The sequence below is a fragment of the Stegodyphus dumicola genome, chromosome 6 (assembly GCF_044657685.1).
Source record: "Stegodyphus dumicola isolate Sdum_Otavi_A_Nest chromosome 6, ASM4465768v1".
Lineage (NCBI taxonomy): Eukaryota > Metazoa > Arthropoda > Arachnida > Araneae > Eresidae > Stegodyphus > Stegodyphus dumicola.
Window position 1 is genome coordinate 158,354,414 of NC_140773.1, and position 18,600 is coordinate 158,373,013.

Genomic DNA, 18,600 nt, shown 5'->3' on the forward strand with positions numbered 1-18,600 from the left:
TCAACTGTACTAACATAAAATGTATGCAGAATTGGGCTGAAGATTGTAATTTTAATTTTAAAATCTGGAATACTGTCTTGTAAATAATGATGAAATTGAACCTTAGACTGACGAAGGATTTCCAGATGAATTTTATTCACGTCCGAGAAAGTTGAATACAAGTCGCTCTTTTTATGAAGAAGAAGTATTCTGCGGATGTCTTTGATATAGACTAAGTAAAATCAAATTTTAAAAAATCTGAAAGCTTTCAGATTTTACACAATGCCTAAAGGGGCTTTTTATTAATGTTTTCTGTGTTTCCTTTAATTATTAAATATCATGTCCTTCGTACTTAAACCATAAAATTCAATTCAACAGCAATATCGCAAAATAATTTAACAATGAGCATATCTTCAGAATTTCCGATACACAATCTTGCGCGCTGGAGATAATTTTTTTTTCCCTGCACAGTGTTGCCATTGCTCGCTTTGAAATCATTGAGTTTGTTAATCCAAAATTTGTTAAAGGTTTACAAAATATGAAATCGATAATAAAATAAATTTAAATTTCAAATTTGGGCTTCCAGATGCCCATATTCGGTGAAAGATTACATTATTCAAAATCTGATGGCTATAGGTATCGTTGTTTTGTCACAATGCGAGAAACATGCATACATTTATGCAGATTCTTCATTATTTAATTTCTTTAAATCTAATACAGGACAATAATATCTGGTGGCAACAATTTGAAAAGTGAAACAACGCTTGTAGTGAATCGATGTAAACTGCCAAAATGAAATTAATAGTCCTTCTAGGCAGATTGTCCCTTTGCACTAAAAAGACTGTTAGCATCCCAATAATCATTAAGATCACATGTTACAGAATGCTTTAGTTCCTTAATTCAATTGTTACTCAGTTAATTAGTAAATATTCTGTCAACAGGTCAGAAGTCAGATTCAAATCACAGGAACATATCATATGGTTTACCAAAAGTTGTTTTATAACATGGCAATATCACACAGAAAGGCAGATCCCCTTTTAGCTAGCAATTTCTTCCTCTAGAAATTTAGTCTAAAATGCATCTTACAAAAGTTAGAAAGATATACATCAAATTCAGCTAAAAGTTGAGTGAACTATGAAGTAGCTGCACATAGCTATGAACTAACAATGCAGTATACATACTGACAGCCTACAAGCAAATTAGATGCCATATTAGGGATATGATTTTTAGGAGATGTTGAAATTAGTAATAGTAATCCTTCTACATACAAAAGGTATTTATGCGACTTAAAATTGAATAGCAAGAATATACTCTTCATTATACTTTAATTCAACATGTTTTAATGTTATAAACTTTATTTCAAAATTCAAAAATTTTATATTCATATATTACTTACATGCATGAATGTATGACATTCAGTTACAGTAGCACCAAGAGGAAGAGATTTAAATACTTCAGTAATTTCAACAAAGTTTTTAGCTGCTAATATTTTATCTTGATTCTTTATAACAAGAGTAACAGCAACTCTCAATAAAATTTTTGATCCTTCATAGAATAAACAATCCCAAATACGTAGAACAGTCTGGAAATACAATGATTAAAAGATATGCAGGTTAAAATCATATAACATAGGTATAATATTGAATTAGAAACATTAAGGAGAAAAAAGTATTAATAACAATTATTTATAAGAACATTTAAATTGTGTATTTATTAGTTCCACAATTAAATTTAGTTGATAATGCTAATCATGTTAAGCTAATGATGCTAATTATTGAGTAAAAAAATTCATACATAACCAAACATAATTAATCTCATATGAAGAATGATTATGAATTTATTCTTTCTCAAAAACTGATATAACAATTGTCATAATTAGTAACAAGTAATTTGACACTGCATAATAAATACATTTGACAATATACAGTAAATAAATCTGAGCAGAATTTCATTAATATATTTCACAAATACGTACAAATTTAATTCATTTATATGCCTATATGTTTTGCAATTCTACCTGTTCAGGAAGAAAATTTATTTTTAAAAAATTGTTTCTATTACAGAAAATATCATTTTGCAAAAAATGTGTATTTACTGAGGTGAAATTCAGTAGTGCCAAATGCTATTATTGAAAAATAAAAAAGACAAGTCTTCTAAGTGAGGCCCTTGCCTCAGATGAACTAGGAGTGCCAAATTGACCACAAAAATTTATAAATTCATTAAAAAAATTACGATTGTAAAATTTCTACTTTAGAATAAATCAAAATGTATCAAGCAAATTTTCTGTTACACACAATCCACTTGAATTAACCGAAGGATACCATTAATTTATCCTAGGAAGTGCTCAGGTTGCACAATGCTATATATATACTGCTAAGTAAGATTAAAATTTATTGTTGGAATTAATGTACTGAAATTCATTTAAACTCCTTGTAACAGTTTGGTTTGGTTTATTAGATTATGGCAAAGCACTCGAGGGCTATCTGCCTTAAGGGAGGAATGCCTTCGTGGAGGACTTTTAAAGAGAAACTGGCTCGTATACACGTTACACATAAGGAAAACCACGAAAATGCCCATGCAGCCAGCCTGTTCGCAGGATTCGAACCTCGAACCGAACGACCAGTGTTCAGCGACGTTACCGCTCGGCCGCTGGTGGGTCACTCCTTGTAATGATATGCACAGACTAAACTTGCCTAAAAAGTACCATGTTACTAATCTTTTAGTAATTTTTCATTGTCTTCCTTTAATATAAGCTACAGGCTTAACACGCTTTCCAAGGGCCATTCCCACTGGGGTTTATCTGAGCTAACAGAGTGAGTTTCCTGTGTCGACTAGCTCGTTATGCTTGCAGTTCAGATTTTTCAACTTGCTGCTCTATGGGAAAAAACTGGTTTGGGAGATGGGTCGGCTACGTTAGTTGTCTCCTTAGCTCAGATAAACCTGAATGGGAACGGCCCTTTAAAGAACCAGCATGTTAACCTGTCTTATTCTTTATAAAGATTGAAATGTATGCACATGAGGTAAGACTTTTCTCTCTCTTTGACCACCTTTTTTTAAAATTACTCTGTCGTTTATAATGAAACAATAAAATGATATGTTTAGTATTAAAAGAATTAAAAAGAAGTTTAAAAAGTTGAATTCTTTGTGGAGATTTATAATGCATTGTTCTGCTTATTCTATTACAAGTGATAATGACACAAAATTTATTATTCTAAGGAAACATATAAAAAAGTTTTTTTTTTTTTTTTTTTTGGCTAAAAAAGTTTAACTATTTGTATTGTTCTCTCAATCTACAATTTGAATGATTTCTTTGTAACCCAAATTAGAAAAATTGGTTTGCTATTTTCTGTGCAGTTCAGTTCTAAAAAAGCATCTTGAATGATGTCTTTGCATCCTTTTAAACATATCTACAAATTTATTGTCAGTTTGTGTCTGGTGTTAGTGTTTCATTTGTTTTTTTTCCACATCTTTCTAAAATTTCATCAAAAGGTCAATAGATTGCCTTTCTCCCCATCAGCTTGAGCATACGTGTAATTCATAACTAGTGGTTGTTACTTGCTAGTATCATCTTTACTGTTTAGAACACAAAAAATTAGTTTCCCCTTACTTTCTTCCATAATAATGCTTTATAATATTAGTTACACTTTATTCTATCAGTTTCATAATGAAGGCAACATTTATTGGCAGAAAAATCATTTTTATTTTGCCTGACAACATCATCTATATAATATGGAGCCCTTTCAACAATTAAAATGAATTTTTCTAGCAGATTTAAATTCTTCAAATCACTGATAATAGAATTTGTAAAAGTTACTGATTTTTGCGGTATTTTCTTTAATATTACTAAGTTTTCCCAAGATTTCTTTAAACTGATTATCAGCTCTACCACAGAGACACCAATTGATAGAGGTCTGGATAATAGAGTTCTTACTGAACTTTGAATTGTCCAATCATTTCACAGTACAGTACAAAGTCCGATATCCGGAATGATCTAAAATCCGGACCTCAAAGGCCACTACCAACTCTTTTAATTTTATTATATATATATATATATATATATATGGTGTGCTGTTTGGATGCGCATTTAATTCCCTCACAATACGCATAATAAAACATGTGGAGAGTTCAGATTCTTAATTTCACTTTGGCACTGAATAAAATATACCTCATTATTGAACAAACAATCTTTTTAGCATAAATTTGTATGATCAATAATTTGGCTCCGTAGCTGCCGGTCATATATCTCAAACTGAAACATTTTACAGATACATCGTTTATTTTACGCCTAGTTTTATACCCCTGACGCCAAACTGGCGAATCATTATTTATTATATTTTGCTTTCGCAGGGGTGTTTGAGGGACCCCAAAAAATCCCCTGAAACTTTTACGGACTTACTACCAACATTTTGGAGTTTCGAGAAGGGGGTGGGAGAGAAATGAAAAATTACATGAAGTATTGAATGACCTAATTATAAAAGTTCAATGAATTACTTTTTTTGCAAAATTAATAACCATAAATTTTCAAACATATAAACTACTACATTTTATGTAAATATTTTAAATTACCTGAATTAATTCTTTAAAAAAAAAATTATCTAATTTCTGCTGCTTTTTTTTTTATTTTCTGATGTTTGTAGGCTTGTCTTTCTTTTGTGGTGAACTTCATAATTGCAGGAAGGTTGACTTTTATTTTCCTCATTTAGAGTTGAAGAAATTTCCTCGAGAACTGCACATGCAGAGGTAGAAGAAGTTTGCTTTTCTGCTAATGTAGAAGGTTTTTCAGAGACTTTTATAGGTGACTCATCTGAAATACATATTTTTAAGTCCTCTTGATATGTTTTCTAACTTCTGTTCATATTCAGTAAGAGATCTTTATGAATTGGATCAGTCATTGGATTTTTTGAGACATATTTTTCACATGAGGTTTCTTTAGAAGCCATTAAATCATATTTAATAGTCTGCACTGCATCTAGGGAATCAATCTTAAGAGAGTTCTATAGTCAGTGACAAGTGTATCCATTAAGTTGAATGCACTTTCCACTAATGGGCCATGGAAGCAGTTAAGGCAGGCTTTGACCAATTTAGCCAATGTAGGATACTTATAATCCTTTGTGAAATCATCTTTTAAATTAAAAACTTTAGACTAATATTTATCAATTGTACACTTGACTTGATTTCCACTTTCATTAGAATGTGTAGAGCATTTCTTTGGTGATATCAATATCACTCTGGTATAACCTTATTTCAGCTTCTACTTTTGACTTTTCATTATCACTAAAAATATGGGACATAAAAGATGATAATTTTTCAAAAGCTAATATTGTACTGGTTTTACCTCTTAGCTCTGGATCTAATGCTGTAAAACTAATTAGATATGAATTTTTAAGGGGTAATTTCTGTTTCATATGCTGTGCTGTATTACCATCAATCACCATCAATATCTAATAAGTGGGGTGCTTTGTTTGATCATAGTCTGGTTTCAACACCCTTTTTTTTCCCCACGCATGGTGTTACATGAGTCCATTAATACACTAATTAAGTTTGCCCATGGAATATTATTATCTTCAATAGTATTAATAACTGCTTTAAAAACAGCTTCTGAATTGCAAGATTCCATCTTTAGAGATGCAAAATGATGAACTACAACTTCATTTTGATTGTTGTCATAAAACTGCACCAATATTGCCAAGTATACTTTCTTGAGCATTGCTAGTACTTTCATCCAAATTTAGAGAAAATGGAGTCTCCTTTAAAGTTTTAATGATATTTTCCTTAATAGTTTTTGCGAGCCCATATTTCATCTTATAACATGCAGTAGTCCTGGACATTTCCAATGAGTTTAGTGCCGTCTGATCGCGGCTCAATTGTTTGCAGAGTTCAATTAAATTGGGAGCTACATTGAAAGAAAGAGAATTCTCGGCGATAAACGAAGTTATTAATACCTCTTGGCATGCTTTTCTTGTCACTATATCTAATGGCCGAGCATCAGTCTCCAGTAAGTCATCAGTATTTTTTTAATTAGCATAATTACTTACAGTCATTGAATGTCTAATGCACTTTGAATATTTTATGTGCGTCACAGTTTTAGAATGATTTGTGAAAGCCTTGAACCCTTCCCCACCATACTTCAGCAGTGAGTTACAAAAAACACAATATGCTTGTCCAGCAACATTAATTTTCTTGCACCATGTGCCGATGGTATCCACACTACCATCTCTCCGTTCAATCCAATTCCACCTAAATGCATTCTGGACACCTTCTTCTAATTGTATAATATCACTATTTATATCGAGAAATTTCATAGCGAAATTCTCTTGCGTACATAAATAAAAAAAATATTTCAATAAACGAAACGAAAAATTTACACGTGCATCAATAAATGAAACGAAAATTTTACACAGCAGAGAAAAAAAAAGTTGAGAAGCGATCAATGACAATAGCTAATATGGCGAAAAATCCCCCTTCTCTACTTATTGGCGCCACGCCAGGAGAGATAAGACCTTTGAACCCAGAGTCACGTGATTACATATCTGGTCGAACGAAGTCTCTCCCATTTTTTTCTGCCGCGCCTACTTGCCGAAAAGAATCCAGAAGAGAATGTTCAAGAACCGGGGCAATGAGTCATAACTCGCAATAAGGAAAGAACAAAAAAGAAGTTTTTCCCCCCTTTTCACGCATTATCACTGCCTTTGGAGAAAGGAAGGAAAAGTTTTCACCACACACGCTGACCTTGCGGTTTCTGCTTTCAAAGCAAACAAAACCCAGATCAAAATAAATAATTCATTATTATCCCTACTTCCTTTTGAACGACGATCCCTGGAATTTCCAGGTATCGAAGTTCAAAATCCACGGAATTCCGGGGTTTCCCCGGAGCACAAACACCCCTGCTTTCATCACCACATGTTTATCAGCATATGACAACTTGAGTAATGACTCATGGAGCGACTTAAAATTTTTTTTTTCTTATATTAGTAATTGAGAAACAGCATGGTAACCTTTTCTGTTGACATTATGCTTGGCGATGATAACAGATTTAAGTTAAATGTGCTAAGAAATGTTGACAGGAAATATTTAACAAAAATTTCTTTCCATATGCTAAAAGTAGATTTTGTTAATGATACTCATACGCCAACAGATTAAACCTAGTGCAATTTGAATAAAAAAATAATTGATTTGTTATTCACAAAAACCCAGAACCAGCGCCAGAGTTCATATGGCCACACCGGGCAGCAGAATTTAGGGAAGATAAAGGGAGGTGTTTAGTAGCACAATTTAGGAGCCACAGAGACTGCATCAGACGCCGGCCCTCAATAAGTATACGTGCAAATTTATTTATTCAGGACTCAGATAAGCGTTAAGCATGTGCAAGAAATAGGCATAAATATAATCATCATCAATCAATTACTGGATGGCAAATCTATTGTATGATTCTAAATCCAGAACATACCACTACAGGCAGAGTGACAGAGAGACGAAAAAATTTCGATTGACAAGTTAGTCGGAATTCTAGACACAGCAATTATAGGACTTCAATTTGTAACTGAATAAGAAATTGTATGTCTACAGAATTAAAGAGAAAGTATTAGCACAAAAAAACGAAGCAACTTAAACAACTTGAAAGAAATGTTTAATAAAATAAAAAATAAATATTAAGCCCCCCTTTTTTTTGTAAATTTTGATACCCTTTAGATCATAAATGCTTCATATTTTTAATTTTATTATTTCTATATGCCATCTTACTAGATTTAAACTGATGACCTAATATCTGGAATAGCACAAGTCCTGACGAGGCCGGATTTGGGATTTTGTACTGTATTTGTTAGACAAAGGTAATCTGAAATAATCTGAAGCAAAAAATCCAAGGGCCAAATCATAAGATACCTGGAGTAACAGACAGAAGAATCATGCTTTCTATTTTCATTTTAATTCTAAATTAATTTATAAAAAGTCTAGTTTTTCCTTTATTCAAAGGGAGAATTTTTCAAAAAAAGAGTTAACCTACGAAAAGATAACTATAAAGGCATTGCTCCATAGATAGATAGCCTTCATCTATTTTGCTATTTTCAATAAAACAGACTATGAAAGATAACTAGATATGTTTTTATCCTGTCCATTATATATCAATATTTTCTTTTAATATCTCATATCTCATCAGATTCAGCAAAATCTGATTATTTCTTTTATCATTTAATATGAATTGATTTCTTCTTATGTTGTATACTTTGAAAACAGACTGAGCAGCAACAAAATGTCCTCATTGTACTATATAAAGTAAGTTAGCAAGATGGGTACATTATGCACTGAACAGGCATAACAGAGAGATCCATTCAAATAAACAGACATAAAAACAGTTAAAAAAGTTACTGATATTTTATTTAATAACTATGAAATCAGTGAGCTACTAAATAGGGAAAATTACACAAATATAAATTTAAAAAAAAACCTTTGTAACTACTCTACTGTTAAATCAGAATAGACACAAATGATTAAATTAATTCAAAATAATGTAAGGAACAAAAGATCTTCATTATATTTATAGCATATATACAGAGAAAAGTAAAAAACAAAAAAGAAATATTTACTTCAATGGGTAAAACTTCAGCGAACAAACAAATGAACCATTTGCTAACATACATAGACCAGGACACTCCAGTTTGCACCATACGTTCATGTACTTGTGGAACTTTTGTCCTGAAACAAAGGGCAGAGTTTTAAAGGTTCAAAAGATGGAAATAAAAAATAATTTAAAACAAAACTATCATCAAGAAAACTGATTTGATTCTTAAAACAGAATTATTGGAAAAAACATCAAATACACCATACAAAATATTAATTTACCAGAAAAATTACAATCAATTACAGATTTTAATTATGAGCCAAAATTCTAGATATCTAGTAGATGGTAGCATTTGATCTTTTTTAAAATGTTCTTGTACATAAAACAGAAGAGAAAAATGCCAAGTGAAGCAAAATCAGTAGCAGAACAACCTTCAGTTTGGCATAGATTTATGTCAAGATCTCGATCAATTTCGAGGGAAAGCAGATACAGGTCCCTCTTCGTCAGGAGCAAAGAGATCTGCAAGACTGGAAAGCAAAGGGCACAGCAGTCATATTTATAATCCACAGTAAAAATCGACAGTTGTGCCCACTGCTTTCCAGTCTTTCAGATTTCTTTGTTCCTAACATACCTGCTTGCCCTCAAAATCGATTGAGATCTTAGACATAAATTTATACCAAACTCACGGTTGTATTGTTACTAATTTTATGCTCTTGTATATACTTTGCCACTTTTTCTTTGAAAAAAATTTTCTATTTGTTTATCTATTGCTGATTTTCTCTAATTTCATATGTAATTAATGAAAAAATATGATCCAGCATTTCAATATAAAATAAACAAGCAAGAGGATATTGCAAGATAAAACAAAACTTTATTAAAAGAATGAATTTTCATATAATTAGTCAGTTTTCTCTGAAATGCTCCTTACAATAGATGTACTATATTGGCTTAATAAGTTTTATTCTTATTGCATAAACATTAACCTACTTTAAAGATAGACATGTTTTGAATGCTGTTAAAAATATCTGCTATAACAAACGTCAAGGCACTGAAAATCTGTGGACTCACTATAGTGTGGATTTCACTATATTTGATCAAACAGGAAAAAAAGAAAAACATTTTCTTAGAAAAAAAAAAGAAAGAAAGAAAGAAAGAGGTGTAAATTTTTTTTGCATTTTTTAATTATTATTTTATTATTTTTTATGAAACTGATTAGCAGCACTGTCACATATACCAAAAGAAATGAATATGAACATCAATTAAAAATAATTGTATTAAGAGTTAACTACAGTTACTATTATGTGCTGTTGTAAAATCTGCTGTTTGTTCCTTATGAGTTTTATCCAATGTTAACCCTTTGAGGACAGGATGGCCATTATAGTGGCCATAGAATCCCCTGTTTGAAAGGACGGGGTTGTACACTTTAGTGGCTCTGTCTTTTTCTCCCATTTTTCAGACTGAAAAAAGGGTGAAATGTCAAGTTTGACATCCCTGGGGTTTTAAGCACTTATCACTTTCAAAGGTCTTTGTGTTAAGGATCAGGTTTTCCCAATTTTTCCCTTTCCGTTCTTGTAGCTACAAAATTCAATATAGCTGCGTTTGTAAACTGTTAATACAGCTTTGCGTTGCTATACAATATTCCATGTTTTCTAGGAATTATTTTGATTTTTTTTCGAGCAATATGCTAGAAAGGAAAACAGGACTGACTACAGAAAAAATTCGAAAACTTCTTCAATAATTTGATGATGAAAACAACGGAGATAACGAATCTGATTGTGAGGTGGATATGGAAAATGGATCTGAATGTGAACATTAGGATGTGGAAGGAACTTCATATTTATTGACTGATTTGGTAAATTACAGTGATGAGCAAACTGATAACATGGACAAACTCTCTTGATTCAAAATTTGAATGGCTTGAATCAAAACCTGAAGACAAGGTAAATGCTTTGAATTTTATTGGAACAGGGTTCATAGCCACACTTTAGTTAAAAAAATAAGCACTTTTTAAGCACATTTTAAGAAAAACAAATAAGCACCTGTCTAATTACATTATACACAAATGCATAACCTTAAAAATTAGACTCGTAATTGAAAATATGAGAAATGCAGTATTTATTAAGAGAGAATAAGTATTACCTCAACCATGGAAAATAATTACTTTTTTTTTTAAATTTTAAATAACAGTTCAATTTACAGAACTAGTTTACAATGAGAGAAAAAAAAAAAAAAAAAAAAAACTATGCAGAACTAAACTATATTACAAGATTTAATGATGAAATTTCACTTCAAAACAGAGGAAATAAATAATGATAAGGCATATTTATTCTATTCGCTTGGAACTTAATAATAAATACAATTTATTTTTCCACTCATATTGATATTTAAAGATTTAATGATGAAATTTCACTTCAAAACAGAGGAAATAAATAATGATAAGGCATATTTATTCTATTCGCTTGGAACTTAATAATAAATACAATTTATTTTTCCACTCATATTGATATTTAACTAATTTAAATCTAAATTCTGAACATTTTCTAAATTTCCATCGTATATCAGTTTTTCCTTAACAGATATTGCAAGCAAAGTAATTTAAGTAAAAAAGAGGAACATTTCTGAAATCAGAAGGCAGAAATTTGCTTCATGCAGTCATCCTTTAACAGTAAAAGCTTAACTACCCGCATACTTGAAAATTGGCGAACATTCGGAGAGTCAAGCGTAACTTGAAAAAGAGGAGCGGAGGGGGGGGGATAGACTGTAGCCGTTCTTTATATTTTTCCGCTAAATAAATGCTTTTGACATTTTGATATGTGCATCATATGAAAACAAACCAATGGAACAGAAAAATATTCTGCTTAACAAGCACAGTAAAACTCTTTTAAGTGTTTATAAACAAATCTCGGACAGAACATCAAAATTAATTATCTCTGCAAAATATCGCAAACGTTATTGCGCAATACGTGCGCGGTAATTCTTCCCTACATGATATTACACAATCGGATTCAACAGCTGCTGCCGGTATTGGGAGAATAAAGAACTAAATAAAGGAAAAGAAAGAGACTTACCAATCTGGGGTGTTTTTCATTCTAATTTTCAACAGACTGCGTTAAATTTCCGGAATAGAATCATTTTTCGCTTGGGTTGGTAGACCGCAGAACTTTTAGTCCTATTCAATCCAGATTGGAAAGTGACAAAAAAAAAAAAAAAAAAAAGTCTGTTGCTTGTTTTGCAGCGAACTGTAACAGTTTCACTATTCGAGATTTTGCGGAGAAAGGGGAGAACCTCCCAACCTTCATACTGTATAATGTATTGGCCAAAAAAATTAAATTATTTTCACTATTCGATTACTTTCCCTTTATTTAAGCTATTCCGAATATTATTCCTTAGAAAGCTAATCTGTGTTAAAACACAACCATTTTTGGAAGTTTACTATACTTCCGCAGTTACTGCAACTATGTTATTATAAACATTCATACATATGCTCATAATATAAGTATAACGATCATAATAAACATGAATATGAACTGACAAAGCGGAACGAGAATGCAAATTATTAAGATCTTGATAGAAATTCAAGCGTGTGTAGTATTTGGGTGGGAGGAAAAGAACGCCGAATGTACCGGAGTTTTCTACTGCTTTCACAATTCTTTGACCAACAGAACAACGGGCACCTACCTGTCTGTACTCTCCGCGCACACCAAAGGTTATGTTAATGCAGAGAAAGGGGAAAAAGCTATTTCTGGGAGTATGATTCACCATCTGACATTCCATATTAAGAAGAAAAGTTGTTTATTTAGTTTCGACTTTGGTACGGGGAAAAACTGTGCGTTCATTTTAAAAAAAAGCACTAAAAGCAAAAAATAAGCCCTAAAAGCAAAAAATAAGCACTAAAAGAAAAAAATAAGCACTAAAAACAAAAAAATAAGGGCTTTAAAGAAAATGTAAGTATCTATAAAGGCCTTTATATTTTATTTTCAAATATAAGGACTTATAAGCACTTATAAGGACTGCTACGAACCCTGTGGAAGAAACCAGATAAAAGTTCTTGCTTCTCAAGCTACAAAAGAAATTGAATTTTTCAAAAATATTTTCCAGTGAAATATTGAAAAAATTGTCAAAGAAATCGTTATGCGGAACAAATACTAAGGAAAAAATTCAGGGTACTTACGTATTAACGCAACCAGGGCAAAATTCGCATAAATCGCCAAATTTGGCGACCCTACTTACGACAACCCTACGTGTTATACGTAGTTTTTCGTTACATACGGATTATTAATTACATGCAGGAGATATGTGCCCTTGAAATGGATGAAAAAGAAAGAAACGGGAAAATAGGCGGCGAAGGACTTATTGTGGAAATAGGCGAAAGTTTATTTGTAAAAAGAAAAAATAACACTGGGCGTGTACTACCACAGCAATGGGTTTTCCGCGGAATTTGCTTTCTTGGTTACTGTACCTAACAGAAGCGCCGTTACCCTCATGGAAAAAATTTGTGAAAATATCAAGGAAGGAAGCATCATTTATTTGGATTGCTGGAAAGGATACAATACAAGTGAGTTTATATGGCGCCAAGCTCAAGCTGTTAATGGTGAAGACGGTTTTCAATCAGTGCTAAAAGCAATAGCCAAAAGATTTCCGCCGAAAAAATAATTCTGCAACTTATTCAAATTCGAAACCGGAAGGGTTTAATTGCTATTTTATATTTTAAAACAAAATAATATAAAAAACTGTATTAAAAATTATCTGTAATTAATAAATGTACATTTTCTTTCTATTCATACTTTTTTACTCAAACTTACAAATCGCGCTAACCTGGTTGCGATAATACGTAAGTACCAAATTCAGTTTTAACCCTGAATTAGAAAAAAAAAAAAAAAAAAGCATACAGTTACATGAAAGGATGTTAATGAAAATGAACTGCTAAATTTTTTGGTGCTGACATTGCTGATGGGACATATTCAAAAAGACAAGATAAAAGATTACTGGTTGACAAGCGAAATGCTTAAAACACCTTTTTTTTTAAAGAAAACTATGCATAGAGATAGATTCTTGCAAATTCTTTGTTTTCTGTACTTTGAAGATACCATGTCACCACCAGACAGAAACGATCCTAATTATGACCAATTTTGGAAAATAAGGGATATATTTGAGCATTTGAGAAACAATTTTAAGGAAATATACAAGTCCTCCGAAGAAGTGGCTGTAGATGAAGTAATCGTTCTTTTTAAGGAAAGAGTATTTTTTAAACAATACCTTCCTAAAAAACATAAGTGCTTTATAATTAAAATTTACAAGCTTGCTGACCGCCATGGTTACACATATGACATGAAAGTATGCCTCGAACAAGATTCCTACGAGTCGAACAATGGGAAATGTGCTGCTCATAACACGGTAATAGTGCTAGAAGAAAGTGTTTAAAAGGCAAAGGACATAAACTTTTTATGGATAATTTCTTTTCTTCACCGGATTTATTTCATGAATTGCGCATAAATATAAAATCAACAGTCGTGGTACAATTCGCTGCAATTGGAAAAATTATCTGAATTTGCATCATGCATTTGTAAATGCTGGCTTCCGAATGCAGAAACAACAAATTAAAATAAAATTTTCATCAGGAATGACTGCAGCTTGTTAGAAAGACAAGAGAGAAGTTTTTCTGCTCAACAATAAGCACAATCCTATTGCAGCCTATGACGAAACAGGAAAACCCAGAATTGTATCAACCTATAACAAAAATATGGGATTCATCAACTTGAGTACCGAATGGCAAATAGTTATACATTCGGAAGGAAAACTAAAATGACCACAAAAAAAAAAAAAAAAAAAAAAAAAAACTTTCCCATTTACTCGATTTAGCAGTTTTAAACTCCTTTATTTTGTACAAAATGAAAATTTCAGACTTTCGCAGATTTTGGAAAAAATCTTGTAAAGCAACTCTTCAATGATTCAGAAGCTTCAGTGAACTTTGCTCAAGTCTCAGGTACAATTTCATTGATAGGCCACTGGCCCATTCACAACAGAGCTCCATGAAGCTGTGCTGCTTTTCAGAGAAGTGGAATGAGAAAGCGATCAACGTATTCTTACAAAAAATGCAATGTAGGGTTTTGCGTTACTTGCTTCAAAAATTTCCACGAAAGAGCAAATAAGAATATTTCTTTTTAACATACTTATAAAAAATTAATGGTTACATCATACTAAAACTAACTTTTTCATTCTGCAATAAACTACTCAATATCTCTTTCCTATCTTAAATCAATGGGTCCTCCACAGGATCCAAAATTTTAAAGAGAAAAATGAAATGTACAAAACTACACATATTTTCACATAGTCAAAGTGGAATGTATATATACACATATAATCTGAATTTAACAAATATTCTCCATTTGTATAAAGCAAATATAAAATTTAATTAACAAATTTAAATTGCAAAGAAATAAAAATAATTATTATTGCTGCAACTAATTTACAATATCATTTAAATTCTAAGAGCATGTGTAAATTAATTGCACATATCTAAAACCATGAAAAAATATATTATTCCAAAAAATTGCATAAGTGAATAATTGTTGAGCAGGCAGGAGACAGACTTATCAAGGGGAAGTTGCCCCCAAACATAACTCTTCAATTACTCAATTCGTGTTTCGTCACCCATCTTGGCAAGGTAAAAGTAAAATTCAAAACCAAAGGGAAAACCAAATGTTGTGAATTTCTAAAAAAGAAATTTTAACAGTGGAATTTTGATAAAACAGCAAGTAAATGACTAGAGTTAAAATTCATTAAAAGTCAACTAAGAGTAGAAAACCAAAGTAATTTAGAAACTCTTGCCTACTGGAAACTTCCCCAACACGAATTATGCATGTAAACCTAAAATAAACTATATACTACTATCAAAATACAAAAATAATACAGTAGACTCCCGATTATCTGCGGACATCCATCCGCGCCTGCCGCACAAAGTTTTTTTTTTTTTTTTTTTTTTTTTTTTTTTAAACAAGTGTAAAGCAAAGAAAATAAAAATGTTCACGAAACTGAGCGAAAAGTTACATTTGCTAACATCGTGCTTATTTATAGCAAAAATATCCCAGGCCTTCTCGGAACCTTCCCCTCTGATGAGTAAGTGATTTCTTACTCATTCTTGCAGTGCCCGCTCCACCCCCTCTCTCATCTTAATCTTACTGACACGTCCACTTCCTCCCACTCTCCATTGTTAGTTTAAGCCTGATAGTGTTTACGAACCGGTCGGAGTTAATTATTATGTTCAGTGCTTGTGCTTTTTGGTTTTGTTTTTTCGTTACCTATTTTAAATGTCAGGAAAACAAAAGAAGGTTGTGTTGACGATTGCGCAAAACCTAGAATTAATTTCCAAAGTAGCAAACGGCGCTACAGGGCAGTAGATGGAATTGGATTATGGAATCGTGGAAACAACAATGCGTGAGATTCTAAAGCAAAAAGACAAACTGGTGAACTTTGTATCAATGTCGGACAGTGCTTCCACAATGAAAACATGAAAAACTATGAAGGGTTCTACCTTTGATGAGCTAGACACGACATTGACAGAGTGGTTAGCTGAAGTTCGAAAAGATGGTACTTTTATCCTATCATTGCGGCGAAGGCAAAACACTTTTTTGAGTTGTTAGGCCTAAAAGGAAATTTTGATGCGTCTTCTGGCTGGTTGACTCGTTTTAAGCAGCGACATGGAATTCGAGAAATTGGACTTCATGGGGAGAAACTTAGTAGTGACCAACAAGCAGCCGACGATTTCCACCATGGATTTGAAGAATTTGTTTTAAAAGAAGAGCTATCTTTTGAACAAATTTACAATGCCGACGAATCGGGACTTTTGTGGAAATGTCTTCCCACTCGCACTTTAGTATTTGAAAAGGAAAGTAAAGTGGCGGGTCATAAAAGCAGCAAGGAAAGGATCACTATCATGTCTTGTAGTAATGCTACCGGTGGACATAAAACTAGACTTGTTGTCATTGGAAAGTCAAAAAAACCGAGATCTTTCAAAGGCACAAGGATAGAAAATTTGCCCGTTGATTACTTTGTTACTTTAACCGAAAATAAATAAATAAATAAATAATAAATAAATAAATAAATAAAATAAAAAGGATGGATGAACCGAAACCTTTTTCAAGAATGGTTCGAAAAAATCTTTGTTCTTCAAGTGCGTAAACATCTTATATCAAAAAACCTGCCTGAAAAAGCTGTGCTATTGATCGACAACGCACCTTCTCAGCCAGCAACAAGCGTGCTAAAGTCTTTTGATGGACAAATTTTTGTAAAGTTTCTCCCCCCAAACGTTACTGCGCTAATCCAACCCATGGACCAAGGAGTCATTGCAACAATGAAGAGAACATACCGAACCAAGCTGCTAATGACCAAAATTGAAGAAGGTTATGATCTGAAAGAGTTTTGGAAACACTACTTAATCTTGGACAGCATCTACGATATTGCATCTGCACAGGACTCAGTAAAACCGTCAACCCTCATAAAATCATGGAGAAAACTCATGCCTAATGTTGAAGCCAGCAACAACCTAACCCCTTTGAGTTATGAGGAAGAGAATGAAGATGTAGACACACCTACACCAACTCTTGCCGATATGGTAAAAACAGTTCCGGGTGGTGAGAACGTCGATGCTGAAAACATTAACGAGTGATTGGAGTGTGACATCAACGCCCTGGCTTCGAATGCTTGACAGATGACGAAATTGTGAAGAAAGCAAGGGAAAGAGACTGAGAATGAAGAAGAGCGAAGTGAAGGCGAAGAAGAGCCCACTGTGCAGATGTGGAAGACTCACGAAGCAGCTTTGCAACAAGTTGACGGACTGCTGAGCTATTTGGGAGAACAAGACAACGCGGAGTTGGCCGAGAAACTTATGTTACGAAAAATGCAAACTCGGATCAAGAGAAAATGCTTGCAGAGCAAGAAGCAAACACAAATGACTGATTTCTTAAAAGGTGTAGTTTTACAGTTATGCTTTTGTAATTACATAATACATTACAATATTAAAACAGTACATATGTATTAATTTTTCTGTGTATCCTTGATGCCTTTCATAAGTATACAAAGCACTTTTCTGTTTTCATTAACAAAATGCATTTTAGGTTAGTTTTCAGTGATATACTAAAATATTAAGCGTTAGTTAAACATTTCCTCATGTTTATTTCACATTTTATTGTACATAAAACGATTTTTCAAAGTTGGAATGACTGTTTTCTCTTTTGCTATACCAATTTTTAGCTTTTTTCGGATTATCCACGTTTTTTTTGTTATTCGTGGTGGCCGCGCCACCTAATTCGGCGGATAATCGGGAGTGTACTGTAATAAAAAGGCTAGTAAATAGCAAGTTTTAATTTAACGTACCTAGATCTACATATCTGAAGTTCTTATTCGTACTAGCATTTGCTAAATTAGTTGAGTTGAGTAGTTTGTTACTGCTAACTGTAAAAATAGAGGGCTCTAATAATTGAGTGTAAAGCTGCTACCTGTGAGAGCTATTGTAAAAACCTATGCTGTAAATTTTAAAAATGTAAAATGCTTGTTTTGTGTGCAAAAATACTGCTAACTTTGAGTCATGTTAAAAAGTGTAAAAAGTAAAAAATATAAACTGCTACTGTTTGTGACTGTGTATAAAGTGCTACTGTTTATATTTAAATTAAATTAAATTTAACTTTACAATTTTCTTATGAAACAGTATATATACGTAGCGTATTCGGAAACTAAGTACCGTTTCATTCTAGCGAAGTCGCAGCGCTGTGGTAGGCGTCCTGCGCATGCGCACTAGTCTTTCTTGTTCACTGACTTTCAATTGTCACCATTTTGGTTGCTCTATGTTGTGTTTTCAGTTTGCTGTGCACATTCAAAATGTTTAAGACAATTAGTTCTCCCGCTGACTGTGAGATTCGTGCTGCGATTAAATTTTTGAACGCAAGGAATGTTAAACCGGCCGAAATTTATTGTCAAGTGACAGAAGTTTACGGTGAATACGCGATAAGTGATGGAATGGTGAGAAAGTGGATAAGAATGTTTAATGCAGGTCGAACAAATGTCCACGC

The 18,600-nt window shown here is 32.6% G+C and overlaps 1 protein-coding gene across 2 annotated transcripts in view; it reads right to left on the reverse strand.

The window, feature by feature from the left end:
• Positions 1-18,600, reverse strand: part of LOC118203347 (growth hormone-regulated TBC protein 1-A-like) — a 67,294-nt gene that overhangs the window by 10,091 nt on the left and 38,603 nt on the right. For both annotated transcript variants that reach the window (XM_085819108.1, XM_085819107.1), the window contains exons 7-8: positions 8,562-8,670; positions 1,376-1,561 (exon numbers count right to left, since the gene is read on the reverse strand). In XM_085819108.1, the coding sequence (XP_085675234.1) occupies positions 1,376-1,561; positions 8,562-8,670 (295 nt within the window). The remainder of the gene's footprint in view (positions 1-1,375; positions 1,562-8,561; positions 8,671-18,600) is intronic.